The 18,845-nt window shown below is 45.9% G+C and overlaps 1 protein-coding gene across 2 annotated transcripts; it reads right to left on the reverse strand.

Moving 5' to 3' along the window:
• Positions 1-1,913: 1,913 nt before the first annotated feature.
• Positions 1,914-3,969, reverse strand: LOC125543879 (fatty-acid-binding protein 3, chloroplastic). Of its 2 annotated transcripts, none has more exons than XM_048707377.1 (5): positions 3,691-3,969; positions 3,183-3,281; positions 2,937-3,080; positions 2,621-2,835; positions 1,914-2,154 (listed from the first exon to the last, which is right to left on the reverse strand). In XM_048707377.1, exons 1-5 carry the CDS (start codon positions 3,878-3,880, stop codon positions 1,993-1,995), a joined length of 810 nt encoding a protein of 269 aa, XP_048563334.1. In that variant the 5' UTR covers positions 3,881-3,969; the 3' UTR covers positions 1,914-1,992. The 2 variants fall into 2 exon arrangements, with proteins under 2 accessions (XP_048563334.1, XP_048563331.1); XM_048707374.1 differs by having other exon boundaries at positions 2,621-2,856.
• Positions 3,970-18,845: the final 14,876 nt, after the last annotated feature.

Consider the following 18,845-nt stretch of genomic DNA (forward strand, 5'->3'; position numbering starts at 1 on the left):
GAGTCAGCTGCATGTGCCTCGTCTTCCCCAGAACGCCTCGGTTTCCGACGGGGAATCAATCACAAGGCTGCCACCGGTCAGCCTTGCCATTGATTCCTCATCACGGGCGGCGCGTCACGGGCGGGCAGGCGCGGCGACGCCTCCCCTTCTGCCACACGTTCACACGGCCTGGGGCTATATAAACAGAGGCTTCCCTCGCCGTTGGTCACACCAGCCGCCGTCCCTCTCTTCCGCCGCCGAGCTCTGCCGCTGTACCCTTCCCTCCCCTTCCCCTTCTCTCTCCATGGCCGAACGCTTCCCCGACGACGTCACGGCGGCCAACGGCTTCGGCCGCCGCACACTCCAGGAGTGCGAGTCGTGGCTTCTCTTCGAGGTGAACATCCCGGCGCCGCCGGACATGCGCGCCGGGCCGACGGGGTGGAAGCTCAGCAATGGCGGCATCCCCATCCCCCCTGTGGCCGGCGTCGACGCGCGCCCCGGCCTCTTCGTCACCAAAGTCGACCGCGTGCGGTCGTCCCTGTCGGAGGAGCAGTGCGCCCTCCCCCAGTACGACGCCGACAACCGCGCGGCCTGGACGGAATATTTCCAGTGGCGGCAGGCGCAGGCGTCCACGAACGGGGCGACGGTTGTCGGTGGCACAAAGAATAGCGACGGCCGCCGCGTCTAGTGGGGGGTCCCCGGCCGCACCCTGCACGAGGTGATCGCCCACCTCGAGGGCGGCAACAACCCGCCGCTGCCGTACCCCACTGTGGTGGCCGTGCCGGCCCCTCGCCGGAGCGCCGGGCCGTGGGTGCCAAGGAGGTTCACCGCCTCCTCCTCCTCCCACTCTTCCTCCTCCTCCCGCTCCTCCTCCCACTCTTTCGGCTCGCTGGCGCTCTTCGTCGTCAAGGCAGAGCCCGTTGCGGAGACGCCGCTTGGCCGGCGCACCCGTAGCGCCGGCATCGTCATCAACGAGGGCGGCCGGCGTGCCACCTCCTTGGCTCCTCCGCGTTTCGTCAAGCCGAAGACGGAGCCGGGGCTCGCCGCTGTCAAGCCGGAGCCGGGGCTCCCCGTCGTGAAGACGGAGCCCGTCAAGGAGGAGGCGCTCGACGACGAAGCAGCCCTCAAATGGGCGCGCGACGACTGGGTGCAGACGAAGAGGGAGCGCCAATGCGCCGCCTTCGCGTGGTTCGAAGCTCGTCGTCATGGCCGGGACGAGGGAGGCATCGTCGTCCTCGACGACAGCGACGACGACGACGACGCGCCGCCACCGCCTGTCCGCCATGGAGACGCCGGGCAGGGGTCTAGCAGGGGCGGCCGCGCCATCAAGAAGGAGAAGGCCGCCGCCGACGACGAGGACAGCGGTGACGTCAGCAACTTCGCTGCACTGATGGACTTCTTCAACCTGTAGATTACTTTTTTTAATAATTTATGTAGATTACTTTTTTTAATAATTTATGTAAAACGCCGAACATGTTGAATGTGAATATCAAGTCTGCCGAATTTTAGCCAAACTTTGCCGAATTCAGTTTTTTTAAATAAAAAAACACGTCTGAGGCTCACCCCCACACCGATTTTAGCGCCGGCTCGCCCCCAGGGGGCGCGTAAAATCGCCGCCTGAGGGGCCAACACCCTGTGCGGGCATATAACAGGCCAACAAAAACAAAAAAAGCTCGGCCGTGGGCACACAATGGACCGAGGAAAAACAAACAACCACGCAGACATACCAATCAGGCTCGCACGAAGAAACGGGCGACAGGATAGACGCGGCAGTCCTGAACTTACCGAACGTAGGAAGCGGGGGCAGAAAAAAGTGTTTGCGCGAATCTTAAAGATAGGACAACATCCAATGGCTCTGGATTTAGATGTGAGATAGCTATTTCACATTCAGATGTGAAATAGTGAATCTGATTTCGAATATAAGAGATGCAATATCCAAGAAAACTGCTATAGTATTCATTCATCACTCTGCACTTTGTCTTCAGGGACCATACATTAATCCTGCTCTGCACATCACTTTGTAAGGATAGCTTCTAGCAGCTGAGCAGTGGAAGATCTCAAAGTGGGGGATACGGGAGAGCTGCCGAAGAAGCCATCATATAGAGCATAATTGACAGTAGCTGATTTGACCTCGGCGTCGACTTGGGATGGACCTTGGTCAGTCGAAACCGAGACCTACAGAAGCACGAGTTACAGAATAAAATATCATGCATGCAGCACCATCAGCAATCAATTTCATCAAATAATCTGCCTCTCTGATTTGGAAATACAAGAAACTAATTACCTGAAACGGCATTACTAACTTACCGAGGATATAACAAATTCAAACAAGCTGATTTGGAAATCTAAGGCTTCAGAGGTAAGACACAGCTTGGGAAGACCGACATCCAGATTCAGAATTATTCGCAAAGGAGATACTATAATTACATTCCCTTTCAATCAATAGAAAAAAAATGCAATGTTGTCGCGGTAAAGTAATTCAATCCACTAATAAGCCTGGAGAAAAAATTATCTTAATTTCACAACAAGATATGCCTGTGTTTTCTTGCTGTGCCCGCAGAAGAGTCAATTGTTTCCTACCAACAACTCTAGATGAATTTGCTTAAAATGTTGAATATAGTGGGACTGATTGTTCACTCACCAGCATTCTTGAGGGTTCCAACCAAGTTAAATAGATGGTTGTTCCCTTTTTGAGATTGCGCCCTAGAAAGCTGTTCCGGAAGGCCGACAGTGAAGATTCTTCCTCATCGGTACGTTTCTGAATCCGGCGAGCAATAACGCCATCCAAAGCCTTCACAAAGGTGTTGCCATCAACGTCTCTAACTAGAGTTATATTCAGAGATTTCACAACCGGTGCTGCATTGCAAGGTACGCTGTCTGATCAGCGTGTATTACATATTCACGAACCCACTCCTTGGGCTATTTTGCTAGTTGGATCGATCGAGTCTGGTTCTTACCTTTAAAAATGGAGTCAAAACCCGAGGAAGCATCGAAAGTCTCAAGGCCAACCTTTTTTCTCCACTGCTCGGTATCGAGTCCGATGGAGATATCCACGTAGAACGCTGCGGCGTATACCTTGACGAAGAACTTGTCTCTGTAACCTAGAGTGAGCTAAAATTCAAATCGCAAACTGTAAAAAGTAGTACACATTTATGCAAGTCAGCAATCTCGAAAGAAGGACATGGGGCAAGGAAATGTCGTACCTGTGCCGAGGATGATCAGAGGCTCTTTGTGGCCGGGAACAGTTAGCTCTCTAGAGAACTTCACATTCGTCGCGCCTTCTACGACAAAAGCATCACCCGCTACGAGCAAAAGAAGTGTAAAAGTAAAATAAAATGAATAATGACGAGTCATGCTTATGAGGTAGGATCAACATAGTTGGAAGTTAATCTTGAAGAATAGTAATACTCAAGCACGGAAGGTCCTCAAAAAGTAAAGCACAGAAGTAAGATTTACATCCTCTGTTTTCTGAAGTCACAGGTTCACCAGCTAATACTCCATCCGATCTAATTTTTTTTCTTAGATTTGTCTAGATACAGATGTATCAAGTCTCGTTCTTGTATTAGATTCATCTAAATATGGATGTATCAAGTCTCGCTTTAATATTAGATACATCCGTATCTAGACAAATATAAAACAAAAAATTTAGGACGAAGGGAGTATATATATGATCAGTAAAGGCGTGAGAAATGCGAAGGGTGGGTTCCTCACCTGCGCCTCCTCCGGCTGCAAACGAGATGTGCTGCGGGCGCCGTGCGCCGCCGCGCGCGACGCGGCAGCCGCTGGCCGATTGCAAAGAGGGGCCGGCCGGCAGGTCGCAGGGCGGAAGGAGACGCGTGCAGACCGGCCTCGCGAGTGCAGGACCAGCCAGCGGAGAGGGCACGACGGAAGCGACCATCATGGCGGCGCAGCTCTTGCTGGGCGGAGAACGGACGACCGGGGACACGCGAGTACCTTATCCTATCTTTTTTTTTAGTAGTATAAAAAGTCCCTTATCCTCTATTTTTTGAGTGGTGTCACTTATCCCATCTATACACTAGCTAAAGGCCACTGGCAACATAGAGAACCCCATTCTTTCAAGAAAGTTCTAATTAATTATGTAAAAAAAAAGGAAAATAGGAGTAAGCCGGCACACAATCTACGTTCGCACGCTGACAATGTTGGCCGTCAAGACAATCTACATTTTGACGAAACCAGCGGCTGTGAAGTCACTTTATTTTGTCGAGGGATACTATTTGGCTCTCGGCAAACTCTTTATCGAGTGTCTGATGGTTGGCTCTTGGCAATTTTCTATTTGCTTGAGAGGTGTACGCCCGATGGTCTTTGCAGAGAACAACTCTCAGCAAAGGCTTTGCCAAGGGTTTTTGGCCCTTTGCCGAGTGTTTCTAGCACAAGGCGTAAGGTGCGATTCTAATAGTGCATAGTGATAAAGATGATATCTTCCTGAATGGCATTATGCATTTGAGTAGCATTAATAAATCTTCAATGGTAACCGTGGACATAGAGGGAATGATTTTGAGATAAATTAGAGTGCCACACTCGTGAGACGCCATTGGACTGTCTCAGGAATGCTTGCATGCTTGGATGTATATAATCTTAATGGTTGCAAACTCTCTCTTTGGGTTCTTCAAGATTATGGTAGCGGGAGCTGGACTCTAAAGCACGTTGTTAATATTTTGGAACTGTTCGGAAGGCATTGTCTCAAAGATGACAAGTTCTACATGATGTTGGCCATTCATCCAGATTGTAATTTCAGTTTCCTTGCCGATTGGGAAATGACAGTCTCGTATGACATAGATAATCGGAAAGTGCATCTTATCAATACTTCTGAAGATTTCCGGGGTCGTGCATCTTATATTCCCTGTTTTGCAAAATGGTCGTCAGATGGTCGCTCAAAGTGACACTAGCAACCCAATAAAAACCAGTTGTTCGATACTGTGTAATCTTCTTGTCTTGTCGCACCAGCTTTGATGTGTAATAACTCATGTGTCACTGATGAAAGAGGTGATTCAGTTCCACAGAACTTAATCTTTCATTCTTTCTTTTTACATATGTTTTTGTTGTTTCTTCTTTTAGGGGAAAATAACGTTGTTTTATTGAGAGGTATAGAACAACATAATTCTCCCAATGATATATTTATACTAGTTTACACTGTGGTAATGCGACAAGAATTTTTTTAATCTTTTATTGGTTAAGCTCTCCGTGGTCATATTTTCTTCTCAAATTCGGCCAGACCATTTTCTAACTTACTAAATCTTCTTTCCACTGCCTAGCATTCTAAATTATGAATCCACTCCCTAGTATGCCATTGTCACAGCCCTAGAATTTGTTTGCAAATAGTTGCACAAGCATCCATGCATCATGTCTAACTTTAATTGAAATCTTGAATGGGGATGTTCAAACCCTAGCACCACTTGAATCAACTAGGTTCAACTAAAATTTGCATTCAATGAAACCAAAATGATCCTTATTGATATTTGGTACTTTGGCAAGGGCTTTGTTCCAAACCAAAAATAATGAACATTTTTAAGGAATTATTTTGGGCATTGAATTTAAATCAATATTGTATTTGGATTTGGTTTCATATTCTTAATATATGGAATATAATTTCAGATAACTCTGAAATAATTTATGTGCCTTTGGATAATTCCATTGTGCAATATAAACTATTGAGAGAAATGTTGTCACTGTTTTCAATTTGTTTGGAGTTCAAAACAGTGGCAAAATGAATTAATAAAGGAAAACAGAACAGAAATAAAACAGAGTAGGGAAACTTACCTGGCGCTCACCTGCAGCAGAGCCGGCCCAGCTTCCGTTCTGGCCCAGCCCACCACCGCAAACCCCCTCACCACGTCGTCTACCTCTGCCTACTGGTAGAGGCGTGTCGCCTGCACGCGCATCGGACGCCACCTCCTGCTCCTTCTTTCTCCTCCGTCGTCGACCGAGCGCCTGCAGACGCCCCCGAGCCCGCTAGGGTCCTCTCCCCTCTCTCACCTGGACCCCTTCCCTCCTCTGCTCTCTCCCGCGCCACACCCGAGCAACCCCGTCGCCGCCGTCCACTGCCGCCGCGCCCACCGAGCCTCCCTCACCTATCTAGCATGTCCATAGGCTCCGCCTCATCACCACACGTCGACAAGCCAACGGCCACGACTGCGAGAGCCCTTCGTCACCGGCATCTTCGTCATCTTCAAGCTTCGGCACCGATGACCGCCGCCTTCGATTTGCTTGCTCCAGCTCCTCCCCGACCACGCCGTGCTTCTCCACCGAATCGCAGTGAGCCGCTGACCCGTTCCCCTCTTCTCCCCATGCCGTTTGCACACTCTAGCCGATGTTTCCGCCGGACCCGAGAATGCACCGCGGCCGCAAAGCTCGCCGCCCTCACCGCTGCAGCCCATCCCCGGGATCCCCACGACCACCCCTGGACGCGCCGCACTGCGGGCGTTCCATAGAGCCCATCCGTGCGGCCATCCCTCGCCGGAAACGGCCGGCCGGCGAGTCGCAGCCGCACTGTAAGGTCGCCGGCCCTTAATCCGGCGACGCTGACGTGGCACGATTAGTTAGGGTTAATGACGCGGTTAGTAACACCTTGGGACACAGACAGCCGGGCCCCACTGCCTAACTAACCGGCTAACTAAGCAAGATTAAGATTAATCTAATTACAGTGGGCCCACGTGTCAGCTTTGACTATGCTGATGTGGGCGTTGACCCGACCCCACCTGTCTGTGACCTAGGCAGCACAGGGTCACTGACAGTGGGCCCCACTGGTTAGGTTTGACCTGGACGGCTCCTATTGACCTGCTGACATCAGCATGACCCAATGCTGATGCAGTAATACATTTTCTGGATTTATTAATAATCAGTAAATTCCAGAAAATGTCCAAAACTTTGAAAAATCATAGAAATTAATCTATAACTCCAAATAAGATAAATTATATATGAAAAATGATCAGAAAAATCCAATCTTTCCATCTGTACTAGTTTCATGCATGTTAGAACACTTTAACCTTGCTGTTTAGGTGAAACAAGTTAATGCACTAATATGACTTCATAAAATGGGTTTGCATTTGAATATTTGGTTCAAATGGACTCATTTCAATATGTTCTAGCTTGCATTAGCCCAAAACACATTCATATTGCCATGTCATAGCATGCATCATATTGTTGCATATCGTCATGTGTTGATTGTGTTCTTTCTCAGTTGCCGGTGTTTGTCCCCCCTCAGTAGACGTTGATCCAGCGATGAATTCGATGACACCGATGAAGAACTATATTATCTTCAGAAGTGCCAGGCAAGCAAAAACCCCTTGTTCATTCCGATACAATCCCACTCTCTCGCTCCTGCTCTCTTTTACTGCATTAGAACAACACCGTTTCAACTGTTACATGCTGCGGTAGCTGAACCCCTTTCCTCTGCATGACCTGTCATTGCCATAGTAAATAGATGAAACTCACTAGCATGAGTAGGAATTGTTTGCGCCCTGATGTGCCTACTCATTCATGCTTGTTGTCATGCCTGCTACTGCTTAGAGTTGAGTCAGGTCTGATTCATCGGGAATGGATTGGAACGTGGTGAACATGTCCTACCGTTGAGAGCGAAGTGTGTGAACATGATTTGGTAAAGGTAGCGGTGAGAGGCCATGTAGGAGTACATGGTGGGTTGTCTCATTGCAGCCGTCCTCAAGAACTGAGTTATGTGTTATTGATCCATGAACAGTTACTACCACATATTGGGTTCCGGTAACTCGGCCCCTCTCGGCTTATTAATCAACTCGATCTCTGTCCAGGAGTTGCAACTAGTTTCTGGTGTTTGTAGGTAGTGTTAGTAGTCTACCAAGTGGCACCCGGTACAGGTGGGCTTGGGACAGACTAGGCACAGTGGCACGGTGTACCAAGTGGCACCCGGATGGTGGGCTTGGGAACCCTGCACATATCGTTTGGGGTCGTGAGCGACACCCCGGCCGGATCTCCTTGCGGATGGAACCCGAATAGGCGATAAACCTGGACTAGAGACTTGTTGGTTAGTCAGGTCGTGGCCGACTCCCTTGCCCGGCTTTCGCTTGAAGGTTGCCGAGGTACATGACGTGTACAGGGCAATAACTGGCGAGAGCGTGTGTGAAGAAGTACACCCCGGCAGGGTTATCATTGAAGGAAATATGCCCTAGAGGCAATAATAAAGTTATTATATATTTCCTTATATCATGATAAATGTTTATTATTCATGCTAGAATTGTATTATCCGGAAACATAATACTTGTGTGAATACATAGACAAACTAAACGTCACTAGTATGCCTCTACTTGACTAGCTCGTTAATCAATGATGGTTATGTTTCCTAACCATAGACATGTGTTGTCATTTGATTAACGGGATCACATTATTAGGAGAATGACGTGATTGACATGATCCATTCCATTAGCTTAGCACCCGATCGTTTAGTATGTTGCTATTGCTTTCTTCATGACTTATACATGTTCCTATAACTATGAGATTATGCAACTCCGGTTTGCCGGAGGAACACTTTGGTTGCTACCAAACGTCACAACGTAACTGGGTGATTATAAAGGAGCTCTACAGGTGTCTCCAAAGGTACATGTTGGGTTGGCGTATTTCGAGATTAGGATTTGTCACTCCGATTGTCGGAGAGGTATCTCTGGGCCCTCTCGGTAATGCACATCACATAAGCCTTGCAAGCATTGCAACTAATGAGTTAGTTGTGAGATGATGTATTACGGAACGAGTAAAGAGACTTGCCGGTAACGAGATTGAACTAGGTATTAAGATACCGACGATCGAATCTCGGGCAAGTAAACATACCGATGACAAAGGGAACAACGTATGTTGTTATGCGGTCTGACCGATAAATATCTTCGTAGAATATGTGGGAGCCAATATGAGCATCCAGGTTTCGCTATTGGTTATTGACCTGAGACATGTCTCGGTCATGTCTACATTGTTCTCTAACCGGTAGGGTCCGCACGCTTAAGGTTTCGATGATAGTTATATTATGAGTTTATGAGTTTTGATGTACCGAAGTTAGTTCGGAGTCTCGGATGTGATCACGGACATGACGAGGAGTCTCGAAATGGTCGAGACATAAAGATTGATATATTGGACGGCTATATTCGGACACCGGAACTGTTCCGGATGATTTCGGAGAAAACCGGAGTGCCGGAGGGTTACCGGACCCCCCCCCCCCGGAGAAGTAATGGGCCTTATGGTCCCTAGTGGAGAGAGAGAGGGGCGGCCAGGGTGGGCCGCGCGCCCCCTCCCCCTCTGGTCCGAATTGGACTAGGAGAGGGGGGTGGCGCCCCCTTTCCTTCTCCCTCTCCCCCTTCCTTTCCCCCTCCTAGTAGGAATAGGAAAGAGGGGAGTCCTACTCCTACTAGGAGGAGGACTCCTCCTCCTTGGCGCGCCCTAGGGCCGGCCGGCCTCCTCCCCTTGCTCCTTTATATACGGGGGCAGGGGGCACCTCTAGACACACAAGTTGATCTCCAAGATCGTTCTCTTAGCCATGTGCGGTGCCCCCTTCCACCATACTCCTCGATAATATTGTAGCGGTGCTTAGGCGAAGCCCTGCGACGGTAGAACATCAAGATCGTCACCACGCCGTCGTGCTGACGGAACTCTTCCCTGACACTTTGCTGGATCGGAGTCTGGGGATCGTCATCGAGCTGAACGTGTGCTAAAACTCGGAGGTGCCGTAGTTTCGGTGCTTGATCGATCGGGCCGTGAAGACGTACGACTACATCAACCGCGTTGTCATAACGCTTCCGCTGTCGGTCTACGAGGGTACGTAGACAACACTCTCCGCTCTCGTTGCTATGCATCACCATGATCTTGCGTGTGCGTAGGAAATTTTTTGAAATTACTACGTTCCCCAACAGTGGCATCCGAGCCTAGGTTTTATGTGTTGATGTTATATGCACGAGTAGAACACAAGTGAGTTGTGGGCGATATAAGTCATACTGCTTATCAGCATGTCATACTTTGGTTCGGCGGTATTGTTGGATGAAGCGGCCCGGACCGACATTACGCGTACGCTTACGCGAGACTGGTTCTACCGACATGCTTTGCACACAGGTGGTTGGCAGGTGTCAGTTTCTCCAACTTTAGTTGAACTGAGTGTAGCTACGCCCGGTCCTTGCGAAGTTTAAAACAACACCAACTTGACAAACTACCGTTGTGGTTTTGATGCGTAGGTAAGATTGGTTCTTGCTTAAGCCCGTAGAAGCCACGTAAAACTTGCAACAACAAAGTAGAAGACGTCTCACTTGTTTTTGCAGGGCATGTTGTGATGTGATATGGTCAAGACATGATGCTAAATTTATTGTATGAGATGATCATGTTTTGTAACCGAGCTATCGGCAACTGGCAGGAGCCATATGGTTGTCGCTTTATTGTATGCAATGCAATTGCACTGTAATGCTTTACTTTATCACTAAGAGGTAGCAATAGTCATGGAAGCATAAGATTGGCGAGACGACAATGATGCTACGATGATGATCAAGGTGTCGCGCCGGTGAAAATGGTCATCATGACGGTGCTTCGAAGATGGAGATCACAAGCACAAGATGATGATGGCCATATCATATCACTTATATTGATTGCATGTGATGTTTATCTTTTTATACATCTTATTTTGCTTAGTTTGACGGTAGCATTTTAAGATGATCTCTCACTAATTATCAAGAAGTGTTCTCCCTGAGTATGCACCGTTGCGAAAGTTCTTCGTGCTGAGACACCACGTGATGATCGGGTGTGATAGGCTCTACGTTCAAATACAACGGGTGCAAAACAGTTGCACACGCGGAATACTCAGGTTATACTTGACGAGCCAAGCATATACAGATATGGCCTCGGAACACGGAGACCGAAAGGTCGAGCGTGAATCATATAGTAGATATGATCAACATAGTGATGTTCACCATTGAAACTACTCCATCTCACGTGATGATCGGACATGGTTTAGTTGATATGGATCACGTGATCACTTAGAAGATTAGAGGGGTGTCTTTCTAAGTGGGAGTTCTTAAGTAATATGATTAATTGAACTTTAACTTATCATGAACTTAGTCCTAGTAGTATAAGCATATCTATGTTGTAGATCAATAGCTCGCGATGTTGCTCCCAGTTTATTATGTTCCTAGAGAAAAATTATGTTGAAAGATATTAGTAGCAATGATGCGGATTGGATCCGTGATCTGAGGTTTATCCTCATTGCTGCACAGAAGAATTATGTCCTTGATGCACCGCTAGGTGACAGACCTATTGCAGGAGCAGATGCAGACGTTATGAACGTTTGTCTAGCTCAATATGATGACTACTTGATAGTTTAGTGCACCATGCTTAACGGCTTAGAATCGGGACTTCAAAGACGTTTTGAACGTCATGGACCATATGAGATGTTCCAGGAGTTGAAGTTAATATTTCAAGCAAATACCCGAGTTGAGATATATGAAGTCTCCAACAAGTTCTATAGCTAAAAGATGGAGGAGAATCGCTGAACTAGTGAGCATGTGCTCAGATTGTCTAGGTACTACAATTGCTTGAATCAAGTGGGAGTTAATCTTCCAGATAAAATAGTGATTGACAGAATTCTCTAGTCACCATCACCAAGTTAGTAGAACTTCATGATGAACTACGATATGCAAGGGATAACGAAAACGATTCCCAAGCTCTTCGTAATGCTGAAATTGAAGAAGGTAGAAATCGAGAAAAACATCAAGTGTTGATGGTAGACAAGACCACTAGTTTCAAGAAAAGGGCAAAGGGAAGAAGGGAAACTTCAAGAATAATAGCAAGCAAGTTGCTGCTCAAGTGAAGAAGCCCAAGTCTGGTCCTAAGCCTGAGACTAAGTGCTTCTACTGCAAAGGGACTGGTCACTGGAAGCGGAACTACCCCAAGTGATTGGCGGATAAGAAGGATGGCAAAGTGAACATAAGTATATTTGATATACATGTTATTGATGTGTACTTTACTAGTGTTTATAGCAACCCCTCGGTATTTGATACTGCTTCAGTTGCTAAGAGTAGTAACTCGAAACGGGAGTTGCAGAATGAACATAGACTAGTTAAGGGTGAAGTGACGATGTGTGTTGGAAGTGGTTCCAAGATTGATATGATCATCATCGCACACTCCCTATACTTTTGGGATTAGTGTTGAACCTAAAAAAGTGTTATTTGGTGTTTGCGTTGAGCATGAATATGATTTGATCATGTTTATTGTAATACGGTTATTCATTTAAGTAAGATAATAAATTGTTGTTCTGTTTACATGAATAAAACCTTATATGGTTACACACCCAATGAAAATAGTTCATTGGATCTCGATCGTAGTGATACACATATTCATAATATTGAAACCAAAAGATGCAAAGTTAATAATGATAGTGCAACTTATTTGTGGCACTGCTGTTTAGGTCATATTGATGTAAAGCGCATGAAGAAACTCCATGTTGATGGGATTTTGGAATCACTTGATTATGAATCACTTGGTGCTTGCGAACCATGCCTTATGGGCAAGATGACTAAAGACTCCGTTCTCCGGAACAATGGAGCGAGCAATTGACTTATTGGAAATAATACATACTGATGTATGCGATCCGATGAGTGTTGAAGCTCGTGGCGGGTATCGTTATTTTCTGACCTTCACATATGATTTGAGCAGATATGGGTATATCTACTTGATGAAACATAAGTCTAAAACATTTGAAAAGTTCAAAGAATTTCAGAGTGAAGTGGAAAATCATCGTAAAAAGAAAAATATGGTTTCTACGATCTGATCGCAGAGACAAATATTTGAGTTACGAGTTTGGTCTTCAATTAAAACTATGTGGAATAGTTTCACAAATTCATGCCACCTGGAACACCACAGCATAATGGTGTGTCCAACGTCATAACCGTACTTTATTGGATATAGTGCAATCTATGATGTTTCTTACAGATTTACCAACATCGTTTTGGGGTTATGCATTAAAGACAGCTGCATTCACGTTAAAAGGGGCACCATCTAAATCCATTGAGACGGCACCGTATGAACTGTGGTTTGGCAAGAAACCAAAGTTGTCGTTTCTTAAAGTTTGGGGGTTGCGATGCTTATATGAAAAGGTTTCATCCTGATAAGCTCAAAACCAAATCGGAGAAGTGCATCTTCATAGGATACCCAAAAGAAAATGTTGGGTACACCTTCTATCACAGATCCGAAGGCAAGATATTCATTGTTGAGAATGGATCCTTTCCAGAGAAGGAGTTTCTCTCGAAAGAAGTGAGTGGGAGGAAAGTAGAAAACTGTTGGGGAACGTAGTAATTTCAAAAAAATTCCTACGCACACGCAAGATCATGGTGATGCATAGCAACGAGAGGGGAGAGTGTGATCTACGTACCCTTGTAGATCGACAACGGAAGCGTTTGGTTTATGTAGTCGTACGTCTCCACGGCCCGACCGATCAAGCACCGAAACTACGGCACCTCTGAGTTCTAGCACACGTTCAGCTCGATGACGATCCCCGGACTCCGATCCAGCAAAGTGTCGGGGAAGAGTTCCGTCAGCACGACGGCGTGGTGACGATCTTGATGTACTACTGTCGCAGGGCTTCGCCTAAGCACCGCTACAATATTATCGAGGACTATGGTGGTAGGGGGCGCCGCACATGGCTAAGAATATGATCACGTGGATCAACTTGTGTCTCTAGGGGGTTCCCCTGCCTCCGTATATAAAGGTTCAAAGGGGGGTGCGGCCGGCCTAGAGGTGGCGCGCCAGGAGGAGTCCTACTCCCTCCGGGAATAGGATTCCCCCCCCCCAATCCTAGTTGGAATAGGATTCGCGGAGGGGGGAAAAGAGGAAGGGGGGCCGGCCCCCTCTCCTTGTCCTATTCGGACCAAGGGAGGGGAGGGGCGCGCGGCCAATCTCTGGCTGCCTCTTCTCTTTTCCACTAAGGCCCGTATATCTCCCGGGGGGTTCCGGTAACCTCCCGGTACTCCGGTAAAATCCCGATTTCACCCGGAACACTTCCGATATCCAAACATAGGTTTCCAATATATCAATCTTTATGTCTCGACCATTTCGAGACTCCTCGTCATGTCCGTGATCACATCCGGGACTCCGAACAACCTTCGGTACATCAAAATGTATAAACTCATAATATAACTGTCATCAAAACCTTAAGCGTGCGGACCCTATGGGTTCGAGAACAATGTAGACATGACCAAGACACGTCTCCGGTCAATAACCAATAGCGGGACCTGGATGCCCATATTGGCTCCTACATATTCTACGAAGATCTTTATCGGTCAGACCGCATAACAACATACGTTGTTCCCTTTGTCATCGGTATGTTACTTGCCCGAGATTCGATCGTCGGTATCCAATACCTAGTTCAATCTTGTTACCGGCAAGTCTCTTTACTCATTCCGTAATACATCATCCCGCAACTAACTCATTAGTTGCAATGCTTGCAAGGCTTAAGTGATGTGCATTACCGAGAGGGCCCAGAGATACCTCTCCGACGATCGGAGTGACAAATCCTAATCTCGAAATACGTCAACCCAACATGTACCTTTTGAGACACCTGTAGAGCACCTTTATAATCACCCAGTTACGTTGTGACGTTTGGTAGCACACAAAGTGTTCCTCCGGCACACGGGAGTTACATAATCTCATAGTCATAGGAACATGTATTAGTCATGAAGAAAGCAATAGCAACATACTAAACGATCGGGTGCTAAGCTAATGGAATGGGTCATGTCAATCAGATCATTCAACTAATTATGTGATCCGGTTAATCAAATGACAACTCTTTGTCCATGGTTAGGAAACATAACCATCTTTGATTAACGAGCTAGTCAAGTAGAGGCATACTAGTGACACTCTGTTTGTCTATGTATTCACACATGTATTATGTTTCCGGTTAATACAATTCTAGCATGAATAATAAACCTTTATCATGATATAAGGAAATAAATAATAACTTTATTATTGCCTCTAGGGCATATTTCCTTCAGTCTCCCACTTGCACTAGAGTCAATAATCTAAATTACACAGTAATGATTCTAACACCCATGGAGCTTTGGTGCTGATCATGTTTTGCTCGTGGAAGAGGCTTAGTTAATGGGTCTGCTACATTCAGCTCCATATGTATCTTGCAAATCTCTATGTCTCCCACCTGGACTAGATCCCGGATGGAATTGAAGCGTCTCTTGATGTGTTTGGTTCTCCTGTGAAATCTGGATTCCTTTGCCAAGGCAATTGCACCAGTATTGTCACAAAAGATTTTCATTGGACCCGATGCACTAGGTATGACACCTAGATCGGATATGAACTCCTTCATCCAGACTCCTTCGTTTGCTGCTTCCGAAGCAGCTATGTACTCCGCTTCACATGTAGATCCCGCCACAACGCTTTGTTTAGAACCGCACCAACTGACAGCTCCACCGTTTAATGTAAACACGTATCCGGTTTGCGATTTAGAATCGTCCGGATCAGTGTCAAAACTTGCATCAACGTAACCGTTTACGATGAGCTCTTTGTCACCTCCATATACGAGAAACATATCCTTAGTCCTTTTCAGGTATTTCAGGATGTTCTTGACCGCTGTCCAGTGATCCACTCCTGGATTACTTTAGTACCTCCCTGCTAGACTTATAGCAAGGCACACATCAGGTCTGGTACACAGCATTGCATACATGATAGAGCCTATGGCTGAAGCATAGGGAACATCTTTCATTTTCTCTCTATCTTCTGCAGTGGTCGGGCATTGAGTCTGACTCAACTTCACACCTTGTAACACAGGCAAGAACCCTTTCTTTGCTTGATCCATTTTGAACTTCTTCAAAATCTTGTCAAGGTATGTGCTTTGTGAAAGTCCAATTAAGCGTCTTGATCTATCTCTATAGATCTTTATGCCTAATATGTAAGCAGCTTCACCGAGGTCTTTCATTGAAAAACTCTTATTCAAGTATCCCTTTATGCTATCCAGAAATTCTATATCATTTCCAATCAGTAATATGTCATCCACATATAATATCAGAAATGCTACAGAGCTCCCACTCACTTTCTTGTAAATACAGGCTTCTCCGGAAGTCTGTATAAAACCAAATGCTTTGATCACACTATCAAAGCGTTTATTCCAACTCCGAGAGGCTTGCACCAGTCCATAAATGGATCGCTGGAGCTTGCACACTTTGTTAGCTCCCTTTGGATCGAGAAAACCTTCCGGTTGCATCATATACAACTCTTCTTCCAGAAATCCATTCAGGAATGCAGTTTTGACATCCATCTACCAAATTTCATAATCATAAAATGCGACAATTGCTAACATGATTCGGACAGACTTAAGCATCGCTATGGGTGAGAAGGTCTCATCGTAGTCAACCCCTTGAACTTGTCGAAAACCTTTTGCGACAAGTCGAGCTTTGCAGACAGTAATATTACCGTCAGTGTCAGTCTTCTTCTTGAAGATCCATTTATTCTCAATTGCTTGCCGATCATCGGGCAAGTCAACCAATGTCCATACTTTGTTCTCATACATGGATCCCATCTCAGATTTCATGGCTTCAAGCCATTTTGCGGAATCTGGGCTCACCATCGCTTCTTCATAGTTCGTAGGTTCATCATGATCTAATAGCATGATTTCCATAATAGGATTACCGTACCATTCTGGCGTGGATCTTGCTCTGGTTGATCTACGAGGTTCAGTAGTATCTTGTCCTGAAGTTTCATGATAATTATCATTAGCTTCCTCACTAATTGGTGTAGTTGTCGCAGAAACAGGTTTCTATGATGTACTACTTTCCAATAAGGGAGCAGGTACAGTTACCTCGTCAAGTTCTACTTTCCTCCCACTCACTTCTTTCGAGAGAAACTCCTTCTCTAGAAAGGATCCATTCTTAGCAACGAATGTCTTGCCTTCGGATCTGTGATAGAAGGTGTACCCAACAGTCTCCTTTGGGTATCCTATGAAGACACATTTCTTCGATTTGGGTTCGAGCTTATCAGGTTGAAGCCTTTTCACATAAGCATCGCAGCCCCAAACTTTAAGAAACGACAACTTTGGTTTCTTGCCAAACCATAGTTCATAAGGCGTCGTCTCAACGGATTTTGATGGTGCCCTATTTAACGTGAATGCGGCCGTCTCTAAAGCATAACCCCAAAACGATAGCGGTGAATCAGTAAGAGACATCATAGATCGCACCATATCTAGTAAAGTACGATTACGACGTTCGGACACACCATTACGCTGTGGTGTTCCGGGTGGCGTGAGTTGCGAAACTATTCCGCATTGCTTCAAATGTACACCAAACTCGTAACTCAAATATTCTCCTCCACGATCAGATCGTAGAAACTTTATTTTCTTGTTACGATGATTTTCAACTTCACTCTAAAATTCTTTGAACTTTTCAAATGTTTCAGACTTATGTTTCATTAAGTAGATATACCCATATCTGCTTAAGTCATCTGTGAAGGTGAGAAAATAACGATATCCGCCACGAGCCTCAATATTCATCGGACCACATACATCTGTATGTATGATTTCCAACAAATCTGTTGCTCTCTCCATAGTACCGGAGAACGGTGTTTTAGTCATCTTGCCCATGAGGCACGGTTCACAAGTACCAAGTGATTCATAATCAAGTGGTTCCAAAAGCCCATCAGTATGGAGTTTCTTCATGCGCTTTATACCGATATGACCTAAACGGCAGTGCCACAAATAAGTTGCACTATCATTATCAACTCTGCATCTTTTGGCTTCAACATTATGAATATGTGTGTTACTACTATCGAGATTCATCAAAAATAGACCACTCTACAAAGGTGCATGACCATAAAAGATATTACTCATATAAATAGAACAACCATTATTCTCTGATTTAAATGAATAACCGTCTCGCATTAAACAAGATCCAGATATAATGTTCATGCTCAACGCTGGCACCAAATAACAATTATTTAGATCTAATACTAATCCCGAAGGTAGATGTAGAGGTAGCGTGCCGACCGCGATCACATCGACTTTGGAACCATTTCCCACGCGTATCGTCACCTCGTCCTTTGCCAGTGTTCGCTTAATCCGTAGTCCCTGTTTCGAGTTGCAAATATTAGCAACAGAACCAGTATCAAATACCCAGGTGCTACTGCAAGCTCTAGTAAGGTACACATCAATAACATGTATATCACATATACCTTTGTTCACCTTGCCATCCTTCTTATCCGCCAAATACTTGGGGCAGTTCCGCTTCCAGTGACCAGTCTGCTTGCAGTAGAAGCACTCAGTTTCAGGCTTAGGTCCAGACTTAGGTTTCTTCTCCTGAGCAGCAACTTGCTTGCTGTTCTTCTTGAAGTTCCCCTTCTTCTTCCCTTTGCCCTTTTTCTTGAAACTAGTGGTCTTGTTGACCATCAACACTTGATGCTCCTTTTTGATTTCTACCTCCGCAGCTTTCAGCATTGCGAAGAGCTCGGGAATAGTCTTATTCATCCCTTGCATATTATAGTTCATCACGAAGCTCTTGTAGCTTGGTGGCAGTGATTGGAGAATTCTATCAATGACGCAATCATCTAGAAGATTAACTCCCATCTGAATCAAGTGATTATTATACCCAGACATTTTGAGTATATGCTCACTCACAGAACTGTTCTCCTCCATCTTGCAGCTATAGAACTTATTGGAGACTTCATATCTCTCAATCCGGGCATTTGCTTGAAATATTAACTTCAACTCCTGGAACATCTCATATGCTCCATGACGTTTAAAACATCGTTGAAGTCCCGATTCTAAGCCGTAAAGCATGGCACACTGAACTATCGAGTAGTCATCAGCTTTGCTCTGTCAGACGTTCATAACATTTGGTGTTGCTCCAGCAGCAGGCCTGGCA

The sequence above is a fragment of the Triticum urartu genome, chromosome 1, assembly GCF_003073215.2.
Source record: "Triticum urartu cultivar G1812 chromosome 1, Tu2.1, whole genome shotgun sequence".
NCBI lineage: Eukaryota > Viridiplantae > Streptophyta > Magnoliopsida > Poales > Poaceae > Triticum > Triticum urartu.